Source organism: Peromyscus californicus, unplaced genomic scaffold (genome assembly GCF_007827085.1).
Source record: "Peromyscus californicus insignis strain IS unplaced genomic scaffold, ASM782708v3 Scaffold_21__1_contigs__length_65335640, whole genome shotgun sequence".
NCBI classification, from domain to species: Eukaryota; Metazoa; Chordata; class Mammalia; order Rodentia; family Cricetidae; genus Peromyscus; species Peromyscus californicus.
Genome location: NW_026294514.1, coordinates 20008834 through 20034114, shown reverse-complemented (window position 1 = coordinate 20034114; position 25281 = coordinate 20008834). Strand labels below are relative to the sequence as shown.

Sequence of the window (25281 nt, the reverse complement as noted above, 5' to 3'; positions counted from 1 at the left end):
TGTATTTCTGTATTAACAATGAATCTACTCTGTGACCGTCTCAGTCCTCATGATTCCGAAATAAGCAGCAGGCTAGGCTCTTTCAATCTGAAAATTATTTCTAAGCCTGCATTTCCTATGAAACTGCAGCCTGTACAATGAAGTGGAGATGTATCACAAATGGGAAAACACTGATATTCCAGAGGCCAGAAGTAAACCACAGCTCGGCTTCAGACAATACTTTGTGTGTTGAACTGAGGTCAGATGAAAGGGTTAACGACAAATCAACTGTATATTACATCATCCTTCCCAGGAAAATTTCCCATAGCTGACCAAATCTGTGAATGAATACAAAATTTCCTTTGGAGAGGTATGGTCATTTATAATAGGTTTAACTGTATGTCAAATGAACCATTTTATGGAGATGTTTAACATCTTCAAATGTCAGAGTACTTAGGAAAAATAATTTATTTTGACACACACTCATAAGAAATTTATAAATGTTTGATCAGCCACTTACCAGCAGATGCTGGTAATGTTTTACTGGGACCACTAAAGAAATAATGCTTAAGAACAGGCATCTCCATGCCACTGAAGTAAATGACCTTAATATAGTCTTGACATTCATCACCATGGTACAAAAGGTTGTAAGAACCAGTGCTTAGGCAGCAGCCTGATATTGTCCAGTTTTGCTTTTCTGTGACTCATGGTGGCATAAATGTGCAGAGTGCTGGCTAATATCTGTAAAACTGCTGGCAAACTGAACCTTAAGTACCATGGTCTGAGGCAAAGTTGATTTTATTTTGAGTTTAATTTTAAAGGAGAGAAAAAGCTCTCTCATTCATCCAAATTTGAAATTTCCATTTTAGTGGGTTTGTGAATTATTATACCACCTACTCACTATGACTATAGTTTCCAAACTTGGTTCACGTCTCCAGAAAGGCTAGTGCAGAGGCATCTGCTCATTGGAAGGGAATGAGGGGATTTTTCTCAGGCTGCCAAGAAGTCACTAGGCTATGGTTGTGCTCATTTAGAACTCCATTGAACAAGGTGAAAGTTAGGGTTTGTTATCAGTTCTGTGACCTTCTTAGTTGTAGTTTGGCTGATAATTATAAAACTTGAAATTTTTTTATCTTGCTATGTACCCAAAGAGAATAACTTACTATATTAAACATAGTACTTTTAGCATCAAATTAATGCTTCTCCTCTTTGTTGTGGCTATTTGTAAGGCATACTCTCTCTTACTTCAAGGATTAGAGATTGTTGAGTTCTAATTGAACTTGTTCATTGCATCCGATGAAGAACTAACTGAGAAATGGACAGACACTTCCTTAAGAGAAGCACACATATTCTTAAAGAAATGTTATTTCCTCAAAACAAATCTTGCTACTGGGGCATTTATATTCCCAATTATCTGTGCACAAATACCACCAGAACCCTTCTGCCTCATTTATCTAACTACCGAGTGACCTACTATGTTTTAAGATGGAAAACTTCTAACCGTGTGCTCTATAATATCTGACCAGGAGGCCTCCTCACCTCAGGGTAGGCATCTTATGGATTTTGTTGAACATTCTATCCAATCTCTTTAGAATGAGGATAAGGGCTGGCCTCACTGGCTCCGCTGACCAGTCGGTAATAGGCAGCATCTCCATAATGTAGCGCCGAAGGCCCCGGCTCTCCATTGTCTGGGTGTCATACGGTGCCAGCTTCAGAAGGGAGTGTGCAATTTCTGCCAGTCTAAAATCATTTTAGAAATAATGAGCAGAGAATACCACAGTAGGAATATTTCCACACAGCGTCATGCTGATCACCTCATGCTAATCAAAACACCAACTTCCTAACTAAGAACGTCCTCTCCAGCACCCTCTGTCCCTCTGTTCTTCTCCTGTATATCAATACAACGATATGTGCACACGCAGAGACATGGAGAATCATGGAATGTTTCAGAGAGTAAACATGAGGAGAAACTTAGGAAGATTAAGGATGGGCCAAATGCACCTAGAGAATGCTACTTCTTCGTGGGTGTGTGTGTGTGTGTGTGTGTGTGTGTGTGTGTGTGTGTGTGTGACAGGTCTCATGTTATCCAGATTGGCTCCAAACTTGCTATGTAGCAGAAAACAATCCTGAACTTCATAACCTTTTGCTTCACCCTCCCAAGTGCTGAAATTACAGATATCTTGTTACCGTGCCTGGTTGTATGTGGTGCTAAATTCCCAGAGAATGTGATTCTACACACACACACACACACACACACACACACACACACACACACACACACACACACACACAGAGATAGATAGATAGATAGATGGAGATATATTAATTAATTAGAAGTAGTACAATGGGAATATTGTGCTCTTCCTTTTCTTTCTATATTAACCATAGCATTTTGGTGAAGAGAAAAGTTGATAACAGCAGGAGAGGGAAAGTGAATGCTTGACAGGATCGATAGGACGCCCTCTCGGCACTCTTTAGGAATAGCATCTAAGCCGTTGCCGACCTCTCCACTGCTTGGATTTCATAACATGTACCTCATCTGACTAGCTCCACAGATGGTAGAACCCATTACTGTCAAAAGAATTCACTCTACCTTTGGAGGCTGCACTGTTAGAAGCTGCAATCAGCTTTAAGTTCTCTCAACATCTTCCTGCTAGGCTTAATTGTGAATGCACAAGTCCCATTCATCATCTTCACGGCAACCCTTCATGCCAAGAAATAGTTACCATCTCTTCATATTCATAATCTTCATTCCTAACTGGACAGAGTCCTGGAAACTGTGTGTGAGGGTGGGTGCCCTAAAGAAATGATTCAAATAGCCTACACATTTGTATGGTTTATCCCTTTCTTGTAAGTATGTCATGGAAAAAGGATTCTTTCTTAGATTGTTTGTATCCAGATAAGGATAGTTTTAGCCACACAGACTCTTCTAGAAACCTTCACCTTATCCCTGCACATTCTTAGACATTCTACTGTAACACGTAACCTGTCCAAACCAACTTGGGAAACTTGGGCTCTTGTAAACCATGTTTTGGCGAAGAAAGTGAATGCAATTCCCTGTTAGGTTGAATAAGTACTAGAGTTTAGCTCTCAGAAAAGAGTGTATTTTAAAGATAGCTTTGAGATATGTTTGAAAAATGGTCTCTCTTTAAGCTTGGGAGCAATATTTTGAGCTGAATATGAGAGAAAAATTATAGATCAATACATGATTTTCTTTAACCTTTGGTTGTGAAAAATGGATTAGTGGTCAGCCTATAAGAGAGTCTTCCTTTCATATAGTGTTTCCATCCCTACCTGTGTGATAGATACCATGTATTTGCACACATATTCTTGTTTCAAAAGAAAATCAGGTTATGTTGGTCCTTTTCCGATGGGAACTCAAGAAGGAGAAGGCAAAGCAGGGGAAGGAAAGAGAGGAAGAGTGAGGTGAGAGGAAAAGAGGGAAAACTGTAGATGTTACTGCACTGGGAACTCAGGAGTGAGTAATGAGACAAGGGATTCCTTTTGCGCAGAGAGTCTATCTAAGCAAGAATATCTTCTCTGAGAGCCTTGAAATCAATCATGTATCATGCAAATGTAGAGTATAGATTCCCTTAACACTGTTTCTTAGCACTTTAGCCTGGTCCAAACTCATCGAGCAAGCATCTCCGGTGTTATCTGGATAGCAGTTCCATTTCACCTTTTTTCAATCTTTTCTAGTTGGGTAACATCCATTCTTAAACTTTAAAATATGACCCACAGTTCCAAAATTCATACTAGTTTGACTTTCACACAAGACACACACACACTACAAGAAACATTAATACATGTTGGTACTGTGTAAATGTATTTGGATCTGCCGCCCACCTCTCATCCCATAACATAGAACATATTTAGACAAAGAAACATACACTTGTCTTTCATCAAAAGCTTGTTGTTCAGTAGTACATTAACAGGGGACACTTGGTTTAAATAATCTCTAGGCAATGTAACTTTTGCCCTCCAGCAGATCCAGGCCACGAAGTAGCTGTCCTCTTACACTAACCCGGCTCTAGAGAGCTTGCTTGTGACAGATCACATAACGACATTATGTCAACTGTCTACACAGCCATGCAGAGTCAGCCCCTTATCTATTATAAGGACATTGTCGAGGACACTATTCTTTGTACTACTCTTTTTCTTTTCAACAAATATCAATCAGGAGATATTGCTTGTCCTTTTATTTTATTTCCTTGTTTGTTTGTTTTTAGATGGAGTCTCCTTATGTAGCCAAGAGTATCCTGGAGCCAGGTGGTTGGTGGCACACGCCTTTAATCCCAGCACTCGGGAGGCAGAGCCAGGCAGATCTCTGTGAGTTTGAGGGCAGCCTGATCTACAGAGCAAGATCCAGGAAAGGCTCCAAAGCTACACAGAGAAACCCTGTCTTAAACAAAACAAAACAAAAAAAACCCTGAAAAAATAAAAAGAGTATCCTGGAACTGTGGAGACTAGCCTGGCCTTGAACTTTTGACCCTTCCACCTCATAGCTCACTGATCACTGATGTCAATAACCATGACCAACATTATTTTTAATAACTATTATCTCACCGAGCAACTACATTTTTATTTTATTGACATTGTGGTTTTATAACTGATCTTATTTTGCTAATTGCTTTAAGACTCCAGAAGTTTAACATCAAATACATGGTTCATGAGTAAATCTAAAATTATTTCTTATTATGTTTGTGTTTATCTTATCACAACCATATAAATATTTCCATGCCAATTTCACTTTTTTCCTGATTCTCTAGTTAGTGTATGCTATCTTTTTGTATCATATAGTTTCAAAGTTGCCTGAAAATAATAAACAGTTAATTATACAAGTGATTTTAGTTACTTGCAACTATGTTATTTTCTTTTTGTCTTTTAAAATGGACTACAATAACCTTGAAAGTTAGGGCTCTAATTTGTACCCCTAATGTCTAATACAATATAGATAATTTTCATTAGTGTTAATGTCTTTTGTACCTTAAATCCACACCTACTACCAAGTAGTCACTTAGGGCTTGTTAAACCTCAGTAAGTACTCTAGAGGGTGCTCCAGGCCTCTCTGATGCTGGTATTCCTTCCCTGAAATGTCCAAGAGGAGGACTATCCTACAGCCCCTACATACACAGAGACATAAACACAGATGCACACACACACACACACACACACACACACACAAACAGACACAAAGAGATAGACAGGCACAGACATAGATTGACCGAGAGACAGACAGACAGACACATATACACAAACAGATGCAGAGAAACATAAGATTCACACAGACACATACACAGATATAAACAGAGGCACACACAGAGATAGATATAGACACACACACACACACACAAAACACAGATGCACCCATAGACATACACACTGGTACATGTACCATGCATGCTGTCACACACAGAGACACACAAAGACAGACATATACAGACAGACATAGACACACATATTACACATGTGTACAGACACACATGCACATGCGTACTGACACAGACATACATACTGACATATGTACACAGACACACACACACACACACACACACACACACACACACACGCACACACACAGACACGCAGACACACACTCATACACACACCCTCACAAAATGCCTGCCAGTCATAGTCACTTTCTGACTCTGGAAACGTGATGTCTGTCTATTCACAGAATTGCTTCGATCAATTAGAGACCATCTGTGGGCAAAGAAGGGGCGGGTCTGACTAGAGGCCTCAGTTGCCATGGCAACAGGTCCTCGAACCACTGCAGCCTTCTGTCTGGGAGCTTCACTTCTCAGTGTGAAATAATCTCCTTGTCACTGCACAGTGGGACAGGCTGGGGCTCTCCAGCCTGGCTGGGTGCGTGCCCACACCTCAGCAGAGGTGAGAGGCTGGAGGAGAAAGGGTCTGCACCCGCCTCATCCTCCTGCCCTTGGTGCTTTCACCTGGCACTCACTAAACTCCTTTCAAAAGATCATTTTAAGAAATTGAAACAGAAGTTACTAATCAGGACATTGGTCTGTTTTGCCAAAATCACAATGCTGTTTCGGGACGGCTAGGAGAGAACTCTCAGTTTAATTTTATAGATACATGAAACATTCCAAGTCTTTTTTTGAATTTTTCCAAATTTTTCTTTGAAGGAATTCTTATGATTCTTTACAAACTGTTAGAAATACAGCTACTAGGTCCTCTCAGATTATATGTAAAAATCTGGGAACAGAACATTTTGGACTAAATTACCATTATAAAATCATTTCCCCCTTTCTAACCAAGATCCCTTTAACAGGCAAAATGTTCACTTTATCAGAAGGATCTAAATGGTATATACCCAAGTCACAGGAAACAAATTATTTTAAGTATCTCATTCATTTACCATTTACCCTTACAGTCCAGCTTGACACTCATACACAGACACATGGCTTAAGCTCTTAGCAAACTCCAAAGCAGAGAGAGTTACCTCATGTGGGACTTCACATCCAGCAGCTCCAGGGCAGTGACCCGGGGTTCCCCAGCCAGATTTTGCAAGATCTTCAGCCTTGGCCCACAATGCTTATAGAATTCTGTGCAAATATTCAGCAGGGATTCCCGGGGCCTTCTGAATTCTTCTCGAGCAATCCGTTCATCTAGCTCTTCTCTGGGAAGGCCTTGTCCTTCCTCCAATAAGTGAAGGTTTTCCCTGGGGAGTTGTGAAGGATTAACGAGGGTTCTGAAAACTTGGGCACCTGGTTACTCTGAGGGCAGGGTGTCCTACTTCAGAGGAATATGATCCCTACTGAGCTGAGGACTTAGAAGGCAGAGCCCCACAGAAGCTCCTTTGGTGGCTGAAGAAAATTTATCTTCCCAGGAGACCTGGCAGTGCCACACCACAGTGGCTTTCCCTGAGCCATTTCCTGAGGATTTACATGACAACAGTTTGTCATGCATCCACCGGATGTGTTAAATGGAACCAGAGCCCAGATCTAAAGGCATCAGTCACCTCAGTGTATCAGGAGGGGTATGAAATCAGAGTGAGTCTTTCGGTACCTGATAAAGTGCAGCTTGGCTCCTTGCTCCTGGTACCTGAGAATCAGAAGGACAATATGAATAAGCTTTGGAGCAAGAAGGGAATTCTTAGGCCAAGGATCCCTAGAGTCTTTTCATGGACAAAACCCTTGGAGGCACACACTTCTATATATGCAAATACCCGTATTACCCCTGAAAGCTCCCCTCTTCTTCCCTTTGGCCATCAGAGAGGCTGCAATTACAGCTCCTATAAATTACATTGTTTCCTTGTCATATGAAATGTATAAAGAAAAATTTAAGGATCCATATAAACTCATGGAATATAGCCAAAGGAGGGAAATTTTTTTTAAAACTTTGAAATCTGACCCTTATTATTAAATACTACTTTTGTTTCAGATGGCAAGGGAGGGGTGTGCAAATATTTTCTATTGTTTTGGAAATGCTTGCTTTATGACTGGTTGAGTCTGAGACAACCTAGAAAGACAGTGGAGCTACAGAGTATGGGAAGGACAGGGCCTCTCTACCCTAAGATGTAGTGAATCTTCTGGCCAGTTTGGAGTTCAACAGACCAACACGAGTGATGCCTCATGAAGGCTGACTGAGTTTCTCCTTGGTAATTTTCAAAGTAACTTTAGTATTTTCTTATACCTTTAACCTCTCACCCTCTTATCTTGGAAAGCTTTCCTCTCAGATCTCCACACTTACTATGGTGGTTTCTTTTGCTTGTTTTGTTTTATTTTCAGGATTCCTTTTATTTCCAGCCACTGGAATGCAACTAGGAGGCCACAGAAACACAGGGCACAGCGAGTTACCTGGTGTTCACTCCAGATGACATGGTATGATTGGCTGTGGTTGTGCCTTTGTGACCTTGATCGCTCCTGCTCATCTGTGGGGCTGTCATGGGCCTGCAACAATAATAGTGGTTTCCAGAACAAAGCAACAGAAGTAGAAACGTTTATGAAACTCTCAAGCTGTTGAAGCCCCCACCTAAGTAAGTTTTCAAATCTTAACAGGATAAGCTGTCCAGCTTTGTCCCGAGAGGCCCTTTAAAGACAAGGTTGACTTCCGTATTCTATACACACGAGGTTTATGTACTGTTTCCTGATTCTCAGAAGTAAACTATGACTCTTCAAATGCTCAGATTGTAAGTGCCAATTGATAGTAAAGAGACCATTCAACAGTCCCTCGGGTGGCAGGCAATCCAGCATTCTAGATAACAGAGGCAAGAGTGCACATAAATCTGCACCAGAATTCCTCTGGTTCTGAGAAATCATCACATAATGTAGTAACTCTTTTAGTGAAAATTATACCTAAGCTTAGTTTCCCTAGGAAGTGAGTAAATTTCTGTTTTAAGTCAGATGTTTAATGAGAGTCAAATGATTTCACTTAATGTCTGTTGGGTCTTCTTTAGTATTAGATAAAATTTTGCTTATGTATTGGCATCTGAGACACAGAAAGGATGATGTAGGTTTTTGGAGCATTTACCTTGATGAAATCTTTATGGCCTGCTATTATTCTGAATGCTGAGTCTGGTAATTTTCAGGAATGACAGAAGGTCATCTCTTTCCATGTCTTGCTGTGGTAGGCAGAACTTAAAGATGGCCTCAAGGCCTTTGTGCCTAGTTTTACTCCAATGATATGTTTAAAAATCGTCTTTTTTTTCTCTTTGTGGGGACAGATATTTGAAGCATGAGGATTCAATGCCTTATTGCTAGCTTGGGGTGGTTAAGGGGACCATGTGAAAAGAATGAGATGCCCTCTAAATGCAGAGTGGCTCCTGGTGGAGAGCCAGCAAAGAAACTGCTCAGACCAAAGCCACAGGAAACCTAGTTCTGCAAAAAAACTGAATGAGCTTGGGAGTGGGTTCTCCCCTGAGCCTTGAGATGAGCGTTTGGGCTGACCAATGCCTTCATTTTCTTTCTTTGAGCCCCTGAGAACAGCTGATCCATCCTGGACTCTGTTCCATAGAATGAAGTGATACACTAAAATCGGATTTGTTTTTATTCTCTAACTTTCTGACAGAGTTATAAAATAGAAACCTAATGTATGTATAATATACTTATGTGATACCCATCTAACTGTTAAATATCTCTTTTCATGAGATAATAAAATTAGCAGTATGGATATGAAAGGGGACTCTTATTTAAAAACAAAATAGCAAACAACCCAAATGGGCAAGAGCATGAGAGAGGTTTTGTGGGGGATAGCAGGGCATAGTAGGGATGTTGGGGTGAGAGTAGGCTGGATACACTACATACGGTGTCAATAGCCTAAAAGCAAATTTCATTAATAAAAAAACCCAATAAGATCAATCATGTTGTAGTTACTACTAACCAACAAGGCTCCCTTCTCTACAAAAGGGATAGTGAATGCAGTGGAGTGTTTAAAGCCACAAGATTTTATTTTATTTTAATATTTGCTTTATTCCTGTGGGGGTGGAGATAGAGGACAACTCTGTGGACTCAATTCCAAGGATCCAGTTTAGGTCACCAAGTTTTCATGATGAGAACCTCATCGACGCAGCTACAGGGTTTTCAATGCCCAAAACTTTATCCATAACTCTTCACGGAATTTTGGGCAAGTAAATTTTGAATTCTGGATGTGTGTAATTAATTTGTTATTATAAAAGGTAACAGAAAGGAGGAAAGAGCTGCCATTATAAAATGTGAGAAGTGACTGCAGTGGCATTTGGGAAAGATTGGCTGTTGTTCTCTCCTCTATTGGAGGGAGTCTTAGGAGACAGGTGTAGAAGGAATCCTTCTCTTTGGAAGTATCTTCTCCCAAGGCTTTCCTGAAAGCATTAGCAAAGCTTTGGACCACTCACTGGAACAGCCAGTTTATCCAATTTGTTCTGGCTCTCTATTCCCCCTTTTTCTGCTTACTCATTTTGGGTGCAGATGTGCATTTCAGGGTGATGATTGACCCATGCCTTTGGGGCTCTATTCTGCTTGCCTTGGTTGGCAGGGTGACTCATCATTGGAAACTAACCATATATCACTATTCATAAATAACCATCAAACTCACTCTCACTCACACATTACACCTCAAAATAATTAAATAGGGTCAGCAAGATGACTCAGTGGGTAACGATTCTCGCTTCCAAGACTGACAAGCTGAGTTTGATCCACGGAGACAGACCTACGTGATGGAGGGAGAGAACTGATTCCTGGGTAGGGACAGGAGTGAAATCCTAAACAGGATTTTAGGCTGGCATGAGGATACACAGAACAGCAGAATGGAGTAAAGGGGCAAAGACACAAACACAGGATGGTCCCCATCAGCTCCTCAAGGAAGGACATCTCTAGATAATATAGAGGGAATGGACAAGAAAACCAACCACATGACTTGCACCCCACACTTGCCTTCCCTGCTCTCAGGCCATCCTTTGCCCACCTACAGTCCCCATCAAACTCTTCCTGCTATATGACAGCTTATTTCCTTTCACTTCTGCACCCAAGAATCTTGTGACAGGATAGCTTCTTGAGCTTTGTTTAGGGCTAACCTCTGGTGCCCATGTGACTTCCTTCCCAAGATCTCTCATTTTTTTTTCTCCTGGAATTATTTGATCCCATTCCATGACAAACCTGTTCCTTCTGGATAGAGTAACATTCTGAAGTTTGTATTTGTTTTGTAGTTTCTAAAATTATAGTTAAAAAATCTATGAGTTCAAGGCCAGCCTGGTCTACAAAGCGAGTTCCAGGAAAAGGAGCAAAGCTACACAGAGAAACCCTGTCTTGAAAACAACAACAACAAAAAAAATCCAACTCTTTATGAATAGTAAAATAATGAAAGAATGCTTGGTTGCATTTGCAAACACACATCTCAAAGTAACTGGATATGGTGAGCAAATGGCTCAGTAGGTAAAGGTGCTTGGTCCCAAGCCTGACAAATTGAGCTCATTCCCTGGGACCCACATGGTAGAAGGAGAGAACCAGTCTTCATGACTTGTCCTCTGAATTGTGTGTGCATTCATTTTCATTCCCTCTCTTTTCCCCACCTCTCTCTTTCTGAAATGTAAAAACTAAAAAATTAATCGAACAGCTAATTAAATCGTGGAGCGCATCTTAGGATGTGATGTAGGGGGTAGGAAAGTCATCATTATTGCTACTGCCACTACTCAGAGTACTTGGCACTTATTATCTAGATAACTTAGGGAGTATTTATAGTAATAAGTTGTAAGGGGCTGAGTTGCTATCTCTAAAATGCAGTTATCTGTAATCTGTAAACAAAGATCAGGTCTTAGAGATATCTAGCCAACCAGTTTTCTCATCTTTTCAATGGACATGTTTGGTTTTAGGCTATGGATATCTGCCTCTGAGATTACCTGGTGAGGACCTCCACACTGTATAAAAGGGCTTGTAGGGATGTGGCCAGAGCAGCTGTGGCAGCAATCTCCTCTCGGGCAGCTGGCACGGTCTCTACCTGTGAAGTCTGCCTCTTCATCTTCTGTAGGTAACATGGAACCAACGCCTCCAAGACCATGAGCATCTGAAGGCTGTGAGCAACAGAAAGAAAACCAAGTCACATCTGATTGGGCCATGTGACATTGGGGAGCATGGGAAAGCCACTAGAGATGCTGAATTCTATACCCCTTCCTGTGCTACACCAATCCAAAGCAAGGAAGGCTGCTGGATGTGTTGACTATCTTTAATTAATTAAGCACTTGGTAACAGGTGAGAAAGCCTGTCTTAACGAAGCATATGAGATAAGTAAGAAGAATTAGCCTTTTGTGCAAATGGACAAAAGAAGAGCAGACTACTGTTGGGAACCATAGACCATCCAGAGTAAAAGTCTTCATTCCCCAGCAAAGCCTTTGTTTAGGAATGTCCTGGGGGTGACTTTTCAGCTGAAGTAATTTTGAGACAACATTAGATCCTTTTCTAAGAAGCTGCCTTCAGAAGCTCAAGCCATTTTATAGCAAGAGTTGGTAGATGCTGTTATTGTCATGGGGTCTGACAATATGTCCTTACTAGAGTGAGTAGACACAACTCATTGGAGAGGGTGCGCAGTTGGTGTAAAGAGTGGTCAGAAACCTCAATGTAAAGAGGAGATGGGTATTCAGTAGTTATCATGAAACATTGTTGGCATACAACTCCAACATAAATATGCAAGATTCACTCAACTGAGTTTAAGTTCTTAAGCTGAGTGTTCTAAGAGACATTAAGACATTGTTCCATGGTTGATATTCTGGAAAGTCTGGAACAATTGCATAATCCATTCCCTCCCTCAAAACACCAAGACATTCTGTCATATCTTTTTCAGCACCGAGTATGGCTTTCTGATGGACTAACTGCACAGGATCAGTGCTCTACAGTAAGGGTATGACAATTTTCAGAATTTGATGGGTATGGAGTTAAAGCTATGACACATTTTTAGGTTCTCATACCTCTGTGATAGCCTTAAAAAAGAGGCAAGAGAGGATATTTCCTGAAAAAAAAAAACAAAGGATTTCGTGGTAGGCTGACTGTCCTAGAAAGGTGGGATGAGTTTTAAAAATTATTACAGGAGTCAGGTAGAAGCTGAAGCTTCTGGGTAGCTTTTATAAGGACCATAATTCTGTAGAAGAAGAAATCTGTTTAAGTCATACTGACATCATACAGCACCAAAGATGATTGTCCTTTGCCCTCCACATGTATGTAAACACCCATATACATGTGCATCTACAGGCACATGAAGATGCATAGACTCTCTCTGTCTCTGTCTCTCTGTCTCTCTGTCTCTCTGTCTCTCTGTCTCTCTGTCTCTCTCTCTCTCTCTCTCTCTCACACACACACACACACACACACACACACACAGATAAAAACTAACTTTATGAAGAACTGATACCATTTCTTGTGTTAGAAAGAATGAGAGACATATTAACATAATGATAGGCATTTGCTAGTCTATAAGTAACAGACATTGCTGGTGGAAATGAAAATGGACACAGCCAGTTCAGGAACCCTGTTGGTGATATCTACCAAAGCAAAACATGCATGTACTATATGATCTAGCAAAGTATTTTCACAGACACAAATTCTGATACGATGTGTGCATGAAACCACAAATATTTGTTGGGGCATAATTTGCCACAGCTTTAAACTGAATACAGCACAACTCGTATGTCAGCAAGAGAAGAAATTGATAGAGCACAGTCACACAATGGAATATTGTAGATGAATGATAAAAGCTACAGTCACATGCTGTGGTGTGGAAGAATCTCTTGAAAGAATACAAATGAACAGAAGTGAGACGTTAGAGGGTCTCATTAGACCGTCTCACTGAAACGCGGTTAGGAAATGAAGCTGACTTTCCCTGTGGGAAGGAAGGTAGGTAGTGCTCCAACTGATTCTTGTATCTGAGTGGTAATTATAACTATACAGCTAACTTTATGAGCAGGCACTCAATTATAGAAATATGATTTTAAAAAACTGTTTACATGAGTGTTATCCTTAAGTAAAATATACTTTTAAAGGGAATAATTTAAGCACCACAAGGACTTGATGTTACAAATATGGAAGTCCTGTAACAACATGCCAGGAAACAGCTACTTAAGAAACTTCCACTCTCCTCAGGCATCAAGATGTCCTCTGGTTTAACTTGAGCAGAATAAAAAAATAAAGAGGATCATCAAAAAAAAAAATTAAACTAAATATGACTGCAAAATAGCTGACTTTGGTCTTTAACTCACATGATAAGGAGTTTTGATTGCAAGCTCAAATTCCTCCTGGTTTCAATGTGATTGAATTGTATTTTGAAAGAGAATTTCATGTCTCGCTGAGAACTTGGTTAAGGGGAAGGATTTTTTTAGTCAAATTTGGTGGTTCTCTGTGTTGCTGGCAGTTCCACACTGGGGGAACATTATTTATTTCATTGTGACAATGTCTTAATGTCAGTGAGAATCCGAGGCATCTCACTAACAATGTGTACACTTAGGATACAAAATGGAACAGAATGCATTTCTGCATTCAGATACAAAATATGAAGTTTGTATTCATTCTGGAGTGCTTCCTACAGCTGGGATATTGCAGGAGGAACCAAGAAGTGGGAGTCTATCACTCTATAGATGGCAGATTTTCTTCTCTTACAGGCCACGGTCACACGCCTGTCTGACTTTTGGCTTAATGTCATTAAAGATGACAAAAACCTAGGCTACTGATTACATTTTTGCTCATTTCTGATGTTTCTTTCGAGAGGAGTTGAGTTAGGAGAAATCCTGGCCACCTCTGGGCCCTTTATTTTGTTCTAGGGGAGAGCAGAAGCCCATCTAAAGAGCAAATGCACAAAGACATAGGGAGCAAAGCAAGGCTGGCTCCTCTCTTCCTGGAGGGTGCGCCAACACAGTAGGGTTGTTAAAAGGAGATGAAACTTAGGTATCAGACCAGAGCCAACTTCCTGGCACTGGGGTGACTCATTTCCCACCTAAGTCCTTTGGCTTCCCTGTTCCTGGTAAAATAAAACATGAGATTTATATCCTTGCCCTCTGTGTTCTCATTAGTCCTTGGAGGGGGTTTTCACAGATGGTTTACATGCCTGTTCCAAACTTTTGTTTGCTAACATCTTGTATTACATAAGTGGAAAATATTTTTTTTTTAACAGGAGTAAATATCTTAGCCTCTGCACAGAATTCCAAATTAGGGAATTTCAAATTCAAGATGATTTACAATATTTTTCAGGACTTCTGCCATGAAAAAAAATCTTCTAAATTTGGTTTTTAGAGGCTTACTCACCAGAATGTTACAGAAAGATATGCCAAACATTACCTTTCTTATTCAGTTCTATTTCTTGGCTATACCTATTTATCACAAGGGACAGAAAAGAGGGCTGCAATTACCTTCTGAATGACTCAGGAGCATAAGCCACCACAGTAACACAGAGCTTAATGGCTTCACTGATGGAGAATGTCAGGTCTTCGTTTCCATAGCAGAAATCTGCAAAGATGTACAATCAGCATGGGTGGCTCCAGGAGAAACAGAATGCATTGCTACCAAAGTTCTCTTATCTCTTAGATTTTATTCCTGAATTCTGCAAACTATGCCTTGTTTTTTCATCTGAAAAAAACAAAATAATTCTGCTTCCTACATTCAAACCTCTGGATAATGGGGTTGGGTAGATGGGAGGTGGGGGGAAGGGAATGGGAAGAGAGGAGGGAGGGGAAATTGTGGTTGGTATGCAAAATAAGTGGAAAATTTTAATAAAAAAAAGAAGGGAAGTTTTAACAATCTTACATAATAGAAGATACTAAGGCATTCTAATTGTTTGAGGTAGAACAGAAAGTTTTATCTTTGAATTATATCTAATCTGTTCATTACATAACAACAAAAGATCATCCTAGAAGACTATTTGCTTAGAATTACTGAAATTAAACTGTTAGAGTATGGGCCTACTGAGAAACACTTTAGTATGATTTTCACAGCAGAGGATTCCTTATTCTGTAGATTCACAAGAAATTTACGACAAGAAAATAAAATAAAATGTACTTACTTAATGTATAATATTGTTCCATTTATTTTTGTTTTTGATTTTGTTACATATGTAATAACTTTAGTTATGTATAGTTGGTTTTATATATATACACATACATACATCTCTTTGAACAATTGGGGGCAGTTTTGCATTTACCTAGTGACTTAAGGGGCTTCTCAGCTTTAACCAGCTCTAGGATGTCCAAAATATCAGTGGTTTCTCCCTCCAGGGACTGTAGCAAGTCAAAAAGACACTGGGCTGACACACCTTTGCTGGACCCAGTATTGGCAGCATCCTACACAAAACAAAACAAAACAAACAACAACAAGAACACTTTCAGTTTATTGATTGCCACCCGAGCACTAACACAACTAACCTCAAAATTTATAAATCCAAATACACATCACAATAGCTATGTGCAATTCAACTTATATAAAAATTTATAAATCCAAATACACATCACAATAGCTATGTGCAATTCAACTTATATAATTCCGTCTCTGACATTCTGGAGGATTTCAGGGATCTACTAAATGTCAGTGGTAAGTCAAGCACATCTTAAGCTTCCTTCCTGTCCACTCTGGAGCTTTGCAGCATCTCTGCCTGCCTCTGCATTTTGCCCAAACACAAGTGATGCCCTCCTCCTCGGCTGTTACCTTTAAACGTTTCCTTTGGTTGCTCTTTACTGACTCTCTCAGATCTTACTCACCGGGAACTCCAGGAGGGGGGCCACACTAGCAAACAGCTGGAGCACAAAGGGCTTCCGGTGCAGAATGTAGAACTGGTGGCAGGCAAATTCGATGGCTCGACGCAGCTGGGGATTGCTTTCATAGTCAGAGTATACCTACAGAGAAATTCCACCTTACTTAGAAAGTGCTTCCACAGCATGCCAAAGTGGTGTTTCCCCCTAAAACTTCCCATAGTCATAGGAAACAAAGGAAGGGGATAATTGTATAAACTGGTAGGGTGGGTTGTAATAGAGCATCAGCGCTCTTGAGATGATTTGGTGATCGACATAAAACCATACATGCATTTCCCCCTAGGAAGCTAATGACTGGGCATTTATTTCGGTGGAAGAAATCAACATGGTGTTTACCTAAAATTACCTGCTGCAGATTGTTTGTGATAGTGGAAACGTTGAAATAAGTTAATCATAAGTGGTATCCTGTTAAGTGGATTGTGGTACATGCATTGTGTAAATATACCACATTTTTATTATTACTTACTCATCAGTTGACGGAAACCTAGGCTGTTTCCTTTTCCTGGCTATTGTGAATAGAGCATCAGAGAATGTGGGCAAGCAGGTATCTCTATAGTAGGATATAGCATCCTTTGGGAATATACCCAAGAGTAATACAGCTGGGTTGTGTGGTTGATCTCTATGTAGTTCTTTTAGGGATCTTTACACTGATTTCCATAGTGGTGACACCAGTTTGTGCTTTTAAGAGCAGCAAGTGTCACCTTTTGCCCACATCCACACCAGCAATGTCATCATTCATTTTGGGATGTCATTCATTTGTTTCAGATCTTCAGCCATTCTGTCCAGGGTAAGATGCAATCTCAAAACAAGGGAAGCATAGTTGTGTCAAATGATGCTCTAAAGCTCAATAGCTATGTGAAATTCACACGATGGTCTTTATTACTTGAAAAGGGGCTACACATTTGAATATGGTATGATGAAGTTTTATTTTTATGCCAGCATGTTTATTTTTCAGGGAATATAAAAGTTTTCTGGGGAGAAGAGATGCAGGTAATCTCCATGTTCAGTTCAAACTTTGTTGTCTCAATTTTATAATGAGTATAATTACTTTTGGTAACTGATAAAAGGAAAAAATTGCTATTACTTAAAAGTGAGTCAGAGAGTCTTGTGGTAAAAGCAAACTTCTTGCCATCATTGGGATGAAATGGATTGTGCTTTGTACACACATATGCTCTTTTCATAATGTTCATTAAAATCTTCCTCCAAACAGGCAGCTAGGATTAGCCCCAGATCCTGACTGAATTATCTTCAGTACTCTACTCCTAAGTGCAGCCAGATGCACACTGGAGATGTGAGACAGAAAACCTTGCTCAAGTCAACCACTCCAATCCCTTGGACCCAAATTTACGGCACGAGAAATCCCTGTTCAAACTGAGGTCACAGCAGATGGTCATCTGCTGTCCAGCTGGCTCGAGGGCAGCACAGAGGTCCTCTCGCTGTCTACAGGATCTGCACTGCCTCATGGCTTGCTAAAGACACACACTGTTGGGCCCTCACAACAGAACTCCTTATTCAGCAGGTCTGAGATGGGTTTGTAGGAGAGTGAATTTCTACTGAGTTGTTGGGCAATACTGAGGCTGTTATTCCAGATGCCATATTTTGGGAGTTACCATGCCAAAGAACTCGGGAAGACTATCCCAGCTCCTGGCTCTGGGGCAGTATCTCAGGATGGCACAGAATAGTGTGAACACTTGAAATTTTATGCGAGGGATTTCAGTGGGTGCCTTCTGCTGTAACAAAGAAGTTAACTTTGTCATGGAAAGGTCTCTTTACAGATCTTTTTGGACTACTAGGTCTGAGCAGGGCTGGGTTACTTGTGTAGCTAGGAGAGGAGATTCGGGGCACCTGTAGCATGGTGGGGAGAATCCACTGGTAGCCACTGAGAGAGAAGAGGTGATTGAAGTGTACAGCTGTGTTGATGACAGTGGCAGCGTACTGCCTGAGCAGAGCACTGTCTTCCGGGTGGAGAATCAGAGCCCCATTAAACACATTGAGAAAAAGCATGATTTCGTCTCCCCAGGGAAACTCGCTCGGCATGCCCAGGAACATTTCCTCCAGGAGCTGGATCCACAAGCTTTTCTGAAGGGTGTCAAGGCCAAACAGTTCCTTCCCAGCTGTGCGAACATGAAACAGCAGAGACAGAGTAAGTCCCATACCAGTCAGCATGAGCAGGCGACCAAATGTCTGTTTTACATTTATTTGTTCCAACTCCAGAAAATTCTACAGCTGAATGATTTTCCAGCACAGTACTGCCTGCATGGGCACAACACTCCCTCCATCTAAGGATCTGCACTAACACCTCTTTGAGTTAACCGGGGCAAGCCAAGACAGGTATTTGCAGTATTGTGTTGTTAAATAAACTGCATCTCAGAAAGAGGTATTCTAGCTAGACAACAGTGTTGGGAATCAGTGCCTGGCCTTCTTATCACTGTTTAGACCAGAACCCTTTCTGTCAGGGAGCCTGAAGCACAGGGATGGCAATTTAAGTGGCTTGTCCTAAATCAAGGATGGTAAGTAACAAAGTGAGGTTCTCAGTTGGGTCTCTTGCTTCTTCTCTGACTCGGCCTCACTTCAGGCATAAGTCACACTCAAATGCACAGAACTTAAATGGCGTGTTCAGTGACTCAGGTGAACAAAACCCAAGGACTCTGCAGCTAATTTTTATCCTTTCCTACAGCTCCCTCAGGCTTTGCCAGAACTGCACTCACTCCTTCCCCACCCAGAGGCAACTACTGTTCCGATCTGTTTCACTCAGGATTTGCTGGGCCCCCTTTGGATCTTCTTATGCACCCTGGGATTTGCTTACTCAAGGGACTCCCCTGAAGAAACACTGAAGGGACACTAGCCTACTGGAGCATGTGGCTTGGGTAGGCTTTGCCCTTTCTCCTCCCCACCGCCTATTCTCTCTGCATTGCTAAAAACCATTAGACTACATTCCTAAAGCTAGCCCCCAAGGTCTCATCCCTTATTTGACCACTTTCTCCTCCTGAGGCTGACTGCCAACGTCCAGATATCAAGTATTCAAGTATTGAAGCTCCCTTTGGTTCATCTAGTCAACATGTGCAATTAAAATTAAACACCTCATCCTATCATGGGATTTCCTATTTCCCTTTTATAAACCTACATTTTCCTATGTCTCCTCTCTATCCAGAGGCAGTCCTTCATTCCCCTGGGACAAATATCCCTGCCCCACCCTTGCTCCTGTCTCTTTTTCCCTCTTCCTCTATTTCCCCTAACACTGTAAGCATCTTAGCCCATTCTAACACAGACCTTCCCTCTTTCTCTTTTTTCATTCTTAAAAATTACACCTGTAAGGTCACGTGCTGCTGCTTTTCTGCCAGAATTAGAAAACAGCCACTTTAACATTTCTTTTCTGCTTAATAGAAGATCTCTCTGTGAAAACAGGTGTTGAGGGTGAGGTTTATGCCTAATCCAGCATCTGGGAGGGAGTCCCTTTCAAACATCATCTCCCTGCTTCCTTCACCTGCTGCCATCAGCCTCCAGCACTGGTCTCCAAAGCCAGTGCTTGGAAAGGCAGCATCAGCATCCCCAGCATCCTCTGGGAATGTGCTAGACATGTTAAGTTTGGAATCCACCCTGAAACTGGCAGGTGGAGGATGGGCATCTGCATTTTGAATTTCAACATAACCTCCAGCTAACTCAGATGTATACCCAAGCTTTGAGAATCACTGGCATCCAGTGGTCAGATCAAAACAAAGGTATGAAAAAAAGATCAAGAGAAATAGCTTTCTTCCTGTAGTACCTTGAGGGTCACTGAAGAGAGAAAACTCGGCATCGATTGCACTCCGAGGGAAGGAGGGCAGACGAAGAAGGTCCTCTTGCAGCATGGAGACATGTGACTGCTTGTGGGCTGTGGGAATCTTCTGGGTGAGGGAGATGAGAAACAACACCCGCCCTACTTCCTCCAGCTTCCTGGTGAACACCTAGCAGGAGCAGAACAGAGTTAGGAAGTTGAAAGTAGCAGCGTGAAGACACTGAAGATCTTCAGTAACAAACCTGGCTGATAGGATGTAAGGGGGAAGACTGGGAAGAGGAAGGAGTGTCTTAACCACATAGAAAGAATAAACAGTGTTTAATGGACTCTCAGTCCCTGAAGCTGTCTGAGCTTAGGGATGCTGTGGCCTAGAGGAGCACAAATCAGGGATTGTCAAGGGAGTCCAGAACTACACAGAGCCCTATTTGTGTGCATGTTCTAACACAGGAGCCTTTCTCTAACAGGAGCTGGCAGTCAGTGACAATTGCTACTGCTTCTCCACAGATGCCTTAACCTGGAAGTTCTGGGTTTGTCTTTTTAAGAAAACGGAATCTAGAAATAATTAATACAAAACTGACAGCCCCAGATACCCATTTGTTCCAGCGTTTGGAAGACATGTCTCTGCAGCTCATGGTCTCTTCTTTTGATAATCACTGGGCAAAGGAATAGGACTAGGAAGTTCCTGAGCAGTGAACAGCTGTTGCAGAAACTTCCAAGCCAGACCATAAGCCTCCATGTCTTTATCTCCCGGGGGAACATAGACATCTCAGGATTCCAGCTTGGCGTAGAGAGCATAACGCCCTGATTACAGCACTCTTTGAAGTGTGATTTTAAACATAATAATCACAAACACACGCCTGTGAAGTAGCATTTTTGACCATGCTTTTGACTATCTTGGCTGTCAAAATTAAAGGCTATAGTCATTTTGGTGAGGTGATCTTGGACACTGTTCATGGTGAAGACCTTTCAGTTTTGCCCAGCATCTTACAATTGTCAATGGACTCAGCATCTTCTTTCTTTTAAAAGCAATGGAGGCAGTTAAGGGTAGTAATCTTAAAAAAAAAAAACAAGCCGGGCGGTGGTGGCGCACGCCTTTAATCCCAGCACTCGGGAGGCAGAGGCAGGCGGATCTCTGTGAGTTCGAGGCCAGCCTAGTCTACAGCGCGAGATCCAGGAAAGGCACAAAGCTACACAGAGAAACCCTGTCTCGAAAAACCAAAAAAAAACAAAAACAAAAAACAAAAAAAAACAAACCCTCATTTGTCTCATGAATGATATTTTAATGTAAAAATGAGCATCCTTGATGTGTGCAGAAAAATCGAGCTGATCAAATATCTTCAAATTATTGTTTATGTATTTTACTTAAAAATAGAAGTTAACAAATATATAAGCATTAAAACCACATTAAGAAAATGATCAGTTTTGGAATTGTGCATGAAGTCATGTTTTGCATGCAGATTTCTGACTTTCTTTAAGATCAAAGTCTGATTTGTGGTCGAGTATGTGAATGCTGTTCTGTTCTCCCAATATTGGACATAAGTACGACTGCTTGGCTGTGTCTTTTCCTGTTTTCAAAAAGCCACTAAGGTCAGAGTCCTAGTCAGCAGCGCAGGAGGGATGGAATCTAGAGCTCCAGCTCTAGTTCAAGGCTACTTTGAGGCACTATACTTTTACTTATTTTCACCTGGCTGAAGTCGCTGTGTTCATAGTGTCCAAACTATACCATGTATACTTTGTGTGCATGTGGTACATGAGTGTGTACAGGGGTGCTTGGCAGAGGTCAACTTTGTGCATCTTCCTCTATCACTCTCAACCTTATTTTTTTTTATTTATTTTTTTTTGGGGGGGGCAGCAGTTGTCATTGCGCCCAGAGCTCACTATCTCGGTTAGGCTGTCTGGCCAAAGAGCCCCATGGATCCACCTTCCTCCCCCCATCTCCAGCACTGGGGTTACAGACACACGCCATCACTCTTAGCTCTTGATGAGTGTCGGGGATCAGAACTCATGTCCTTACTTGGGCACAGCAGGCACTTTACCCACTGAGCCGTCCGACTTCCCAGCCCCTACTTTTTTCTTTTATTTGAGAAAGGGTTTCACGGAGTTCGTGCTGGCCGTGAAGTTCATATGTAGCTGAGAGTGAGCTTGAACACCCAGTCTGCCTCCACCTCTTCAGTACCGGGGTTGCTGTCATACACCACCATGTGTCACCTATGTATTCTTTCAATACTGCATTATAACAATGTCAAGTGAAAACCCATACCTCGAAACGAGCCAGTTAATAAGTTAGAATATTCCTATTATGTGTTTCATAATAGTATCCCATGTGAGTTTCTCTGAATACCTTATGCACTAGGATACAACTTATAAAACTTGCATGTTTGAGAGGACAATCTATTTTGAGCAAGGTTGTCTATCAGCCATTAACTGAAGGGAGAATCATAACAGAATTGCAGACTCTCAAGGTTGGTGATGTGTGTGAGGTTACCCTCCCAACAACACAACCCAGAATAAAAAGGCGTGGTTAAACACCTGTTTCTGAATGAGCTCCTGTCCCCTTTCCGGATGCATATGTACAAGGTTCAGCTGTGGAGACACGGACCTCCGGAAGGGATAAATATCTCGAACATAGGTCTGTGGTGGGTTACACAGAGAGAGAAAATCCAGTTCAACACCAGTTATGTTTCGTTTTCATTTCCTCTTTATTCGAACGTCAGGCAGACAAAACATTCATTTATTTTCTAATGGTTTTTGTTCTTGCCTCCTTACACTCCTCATTTCTAGAGAACCTTTAAGAAGGCACTACCCCCTCCTCAGGAGAGCTTCCCTCTGCCCAGTCTGGGTACCCATGCTCAGCACTGGGTGTAAGGTCGGGGACACATTACTCTGTTAGAGAGTTAACCTAAGTGATGCTGGGGACCACCTGAAGTGTCATTTTGTCCATTGGATCAAGTCAGCATCGTCATGTTTAAAGTAAGGGGAAGAAAGCCAAAACAGCTGAAATTCCAAACAGGCACACAGCTGCCATTGACTGTCTGCATGGGATGGCTAGTCCTCATTGTCAACTTAACCTCGTGGACTGAGGACCTGGACTGAAGGAAGAGGAGGGGGTGTGCTGAGCACAGGTACTCTTGCTCGGCTTCCTGACTGCAGATGCCATGTGACTGACGGGTCCCCTCTAGTTTTACCGTGTATTTCTGGCCTTAGTGGATTGTATTCAACAGTGAGCCAAAATAAACCTTCCTCCCAAGTTCCCTTCTATGTAGTACTTGGTCACAGCAATTAGAAAAGCTGCCAATACAATAAAAAATATGAATTTTTTACCCATATCAACTATGATGAGTAGCTAAGTGCTCAAGCTGGCCTAGCTCCTTTAATGATTACAACCACCCCAGAACACATACTATAATCACTTTCACTTTACAGATATGGGCACTAAGGGGTAGAAAGGTAAATCAATTGGTCCAAAGCCCAAGAGACCCAGGAGTGCATGCTTATAAACTGAATCAGTGACCCGTTACCAGTAGTAAGCTGCACTTATGCAAGTTTTGGGGAGCTTTCGACACAAGTCAGCATGGACATCATGACGGCAGATTTACCTTGTTGTAGTGGATAAGGTTCCATCGTTTATCCATAAGGAAGTAATGTGTTGACTGGGATTCTGGGATGTTGAAAAACTCTAGACACTCCTAGAACAATAGCAACAAATTTTATAAACGTTTATCAAGACTATATTGCCTGGTAGATAGATGGTATGCTAGAAGGACACAAGGTAATTCTTACAGGGACATGACAACATATAGTGATACATTTATCTAAATGTAATATAGTAAAGGCTGGTAATGTAAATCATCCATTCTTACAGTGTCCAGAGTAGCACAGTTTTAATTCAGACTGACTGACATACTGTGAAGGGACAGTGGCACCTCGTGGGCATAAGATTAGGGAAAGTATATTTAGTATTTATATTATACTATATTACATATTATATTATATTTATATCTAGAATAATCCAAACTATAATACATCCAGTGCTTTTCATGTAGGTAACGTGTGTAACGAAACTAATATGATACTACTGATGGAAAAGAAACTAACTAGAGAGGTCCTGTGATTTACATTGCCCTGGCTGTAATGACGTCATGGAGGGGACTCATGGTTGGAATCTTGATGTCCACCATCCAATGTTAAGTATGCAAACGGGGTGGTGTTAAGAGTTTGCCAGTGTCAGAGGACCTTAGACATTCACCGGCGATCTCAACGAAGTCTGAAAGAGGAGGCATGGCCCCACCTACATGTTTCTACTTATACTAGAGTCCAGAACTGGGTTTCAATCTTCTCTAGTGAGGTAAGATTACTAAAGATGTAGACTCCAGATGACTGAGGGCTGCTGTCCTAGCATCCTTCTTGCTTTACATGAAAAGCCTTGCCGGTACGGGTGGCAATCAACTGCACTTCTTTTGAGGGGGGATTGTTACAACCATTAGAAAATTCTTTCATTGCTGGTCTGATTTATTCTAAAGTATGTATTTTCCTGCATCACCAGTGGTTTCCATATTGTATAGATTGCTCTTGGTGTTACATCAGTTGACGCCTAGAATTTACTTCTCTGAGCAAAACCAGGGCATGGTAAAAAACTAAAACAGGAAAAGCAAATGTTCCTAAACCGGAACTCACAGCTTTCAGGGGAGTTGGGAATAACATCCCAAGGCAACACTGCCATTTGAGACAGAATTTGCCCAATCCTGCCTGCTTTAACGCAAAGCTAAAATGCCAGTTAAAAGTGGTGGAAATTATACAAGTGTGCAACAGTAGCGGGGGCTCTGGAGAGTGAAGAATTGGATGTGTTAGTATGAATACAGAAAGTGCCATTCACTATAATTCTAGAGCATATTTACTGAGGAGGCCATGGGTATGCATAAAAAAAAATCATTTCTGTCAAGAAAGCATTCCTACCTTCAGCAGGGCTTCAAACTGAGTGTCTTCATGGACTGGTAACTGGGTTGGAATGTCACATTCATTCTGTCCATGAACCACCAGGGTTTTGGTACCTACCAAAATTAAAATAACTATGAACATAGTCTTTCATGTAAGTTTGCATTTAAGTCACAAAACATTAAAATTAAAACAGTATCAATGAGCTGATTTCCATTGTCATTACTATCAAGTTCTCTTTAAGTTAGTTTGCTTGCTTTTGAAACAGGTAATAGGATCTTATCTAGTCCAGGCTGACTTCAAACTAGCTATGTAGCCAAGCTTTTAAGAATGTGAGTGACAATATGACTTTTTTGATATAGAATAAAAAGCTGACTACTCT

The 25281-nt window shown here is 41.3% G+C and overlaps 1 protein-coding gene across 8 annotated transcripts in view; it reads right to left on the bottom strand.

The window, feature by feature from the left end:
* The window catches only part of Unc80 (unc-80 homolog, NALCN channel complex subunit), a 181372-nt gene that overhangs the window by 27592 nt on the left and 128499 nt on the right, over positions 1-25281 (bottom strand). For all 8 annotated transcript variants that reach the window (XM_052749736.1, XM_052749735.1, XM_052749731.1 and 5 more), the window contains 13 exons: positions 24921-25015; positions 23564-23653; positions 22497-22598; positions 19956-20136; positions 18038-18306; positions 16142-16276; positions 15589-15727; positions 14801-14897; positions 11312-11482; positions 7800-7892; positions 7009-7044; positions 6443-6661; positions 1519-1719 (listed from right to left, as the gene is read on the bottom strand). In XM_052749736.1, the coding sequence (XP_052605696.1) occupies positions 1519-1719; positions 6443-6661; positions 7009-7044; positions 7800-7892; positions 11312-11482; positions 14801-14897; positions 15589-15727; positions 16142-16276; positions 18038-18306; positions 19956-20136; positions 22497-22598; positions 23564-23653; positions 24921-25015 (1828 nt within the window). The remainder of the gene's footprint in view (positions 1-1518; positions 1720-6442; positions 6662-7008; positions 7045-7799; positions 7893-11311; positions 11483-14800; positions 14898-15588; positions 15728-16141; positions 16277-18037; positions 18307-19955; positions 20137-22496; positions 22599-23563; positions 23654-24920; positions 25016-25281) is intronic.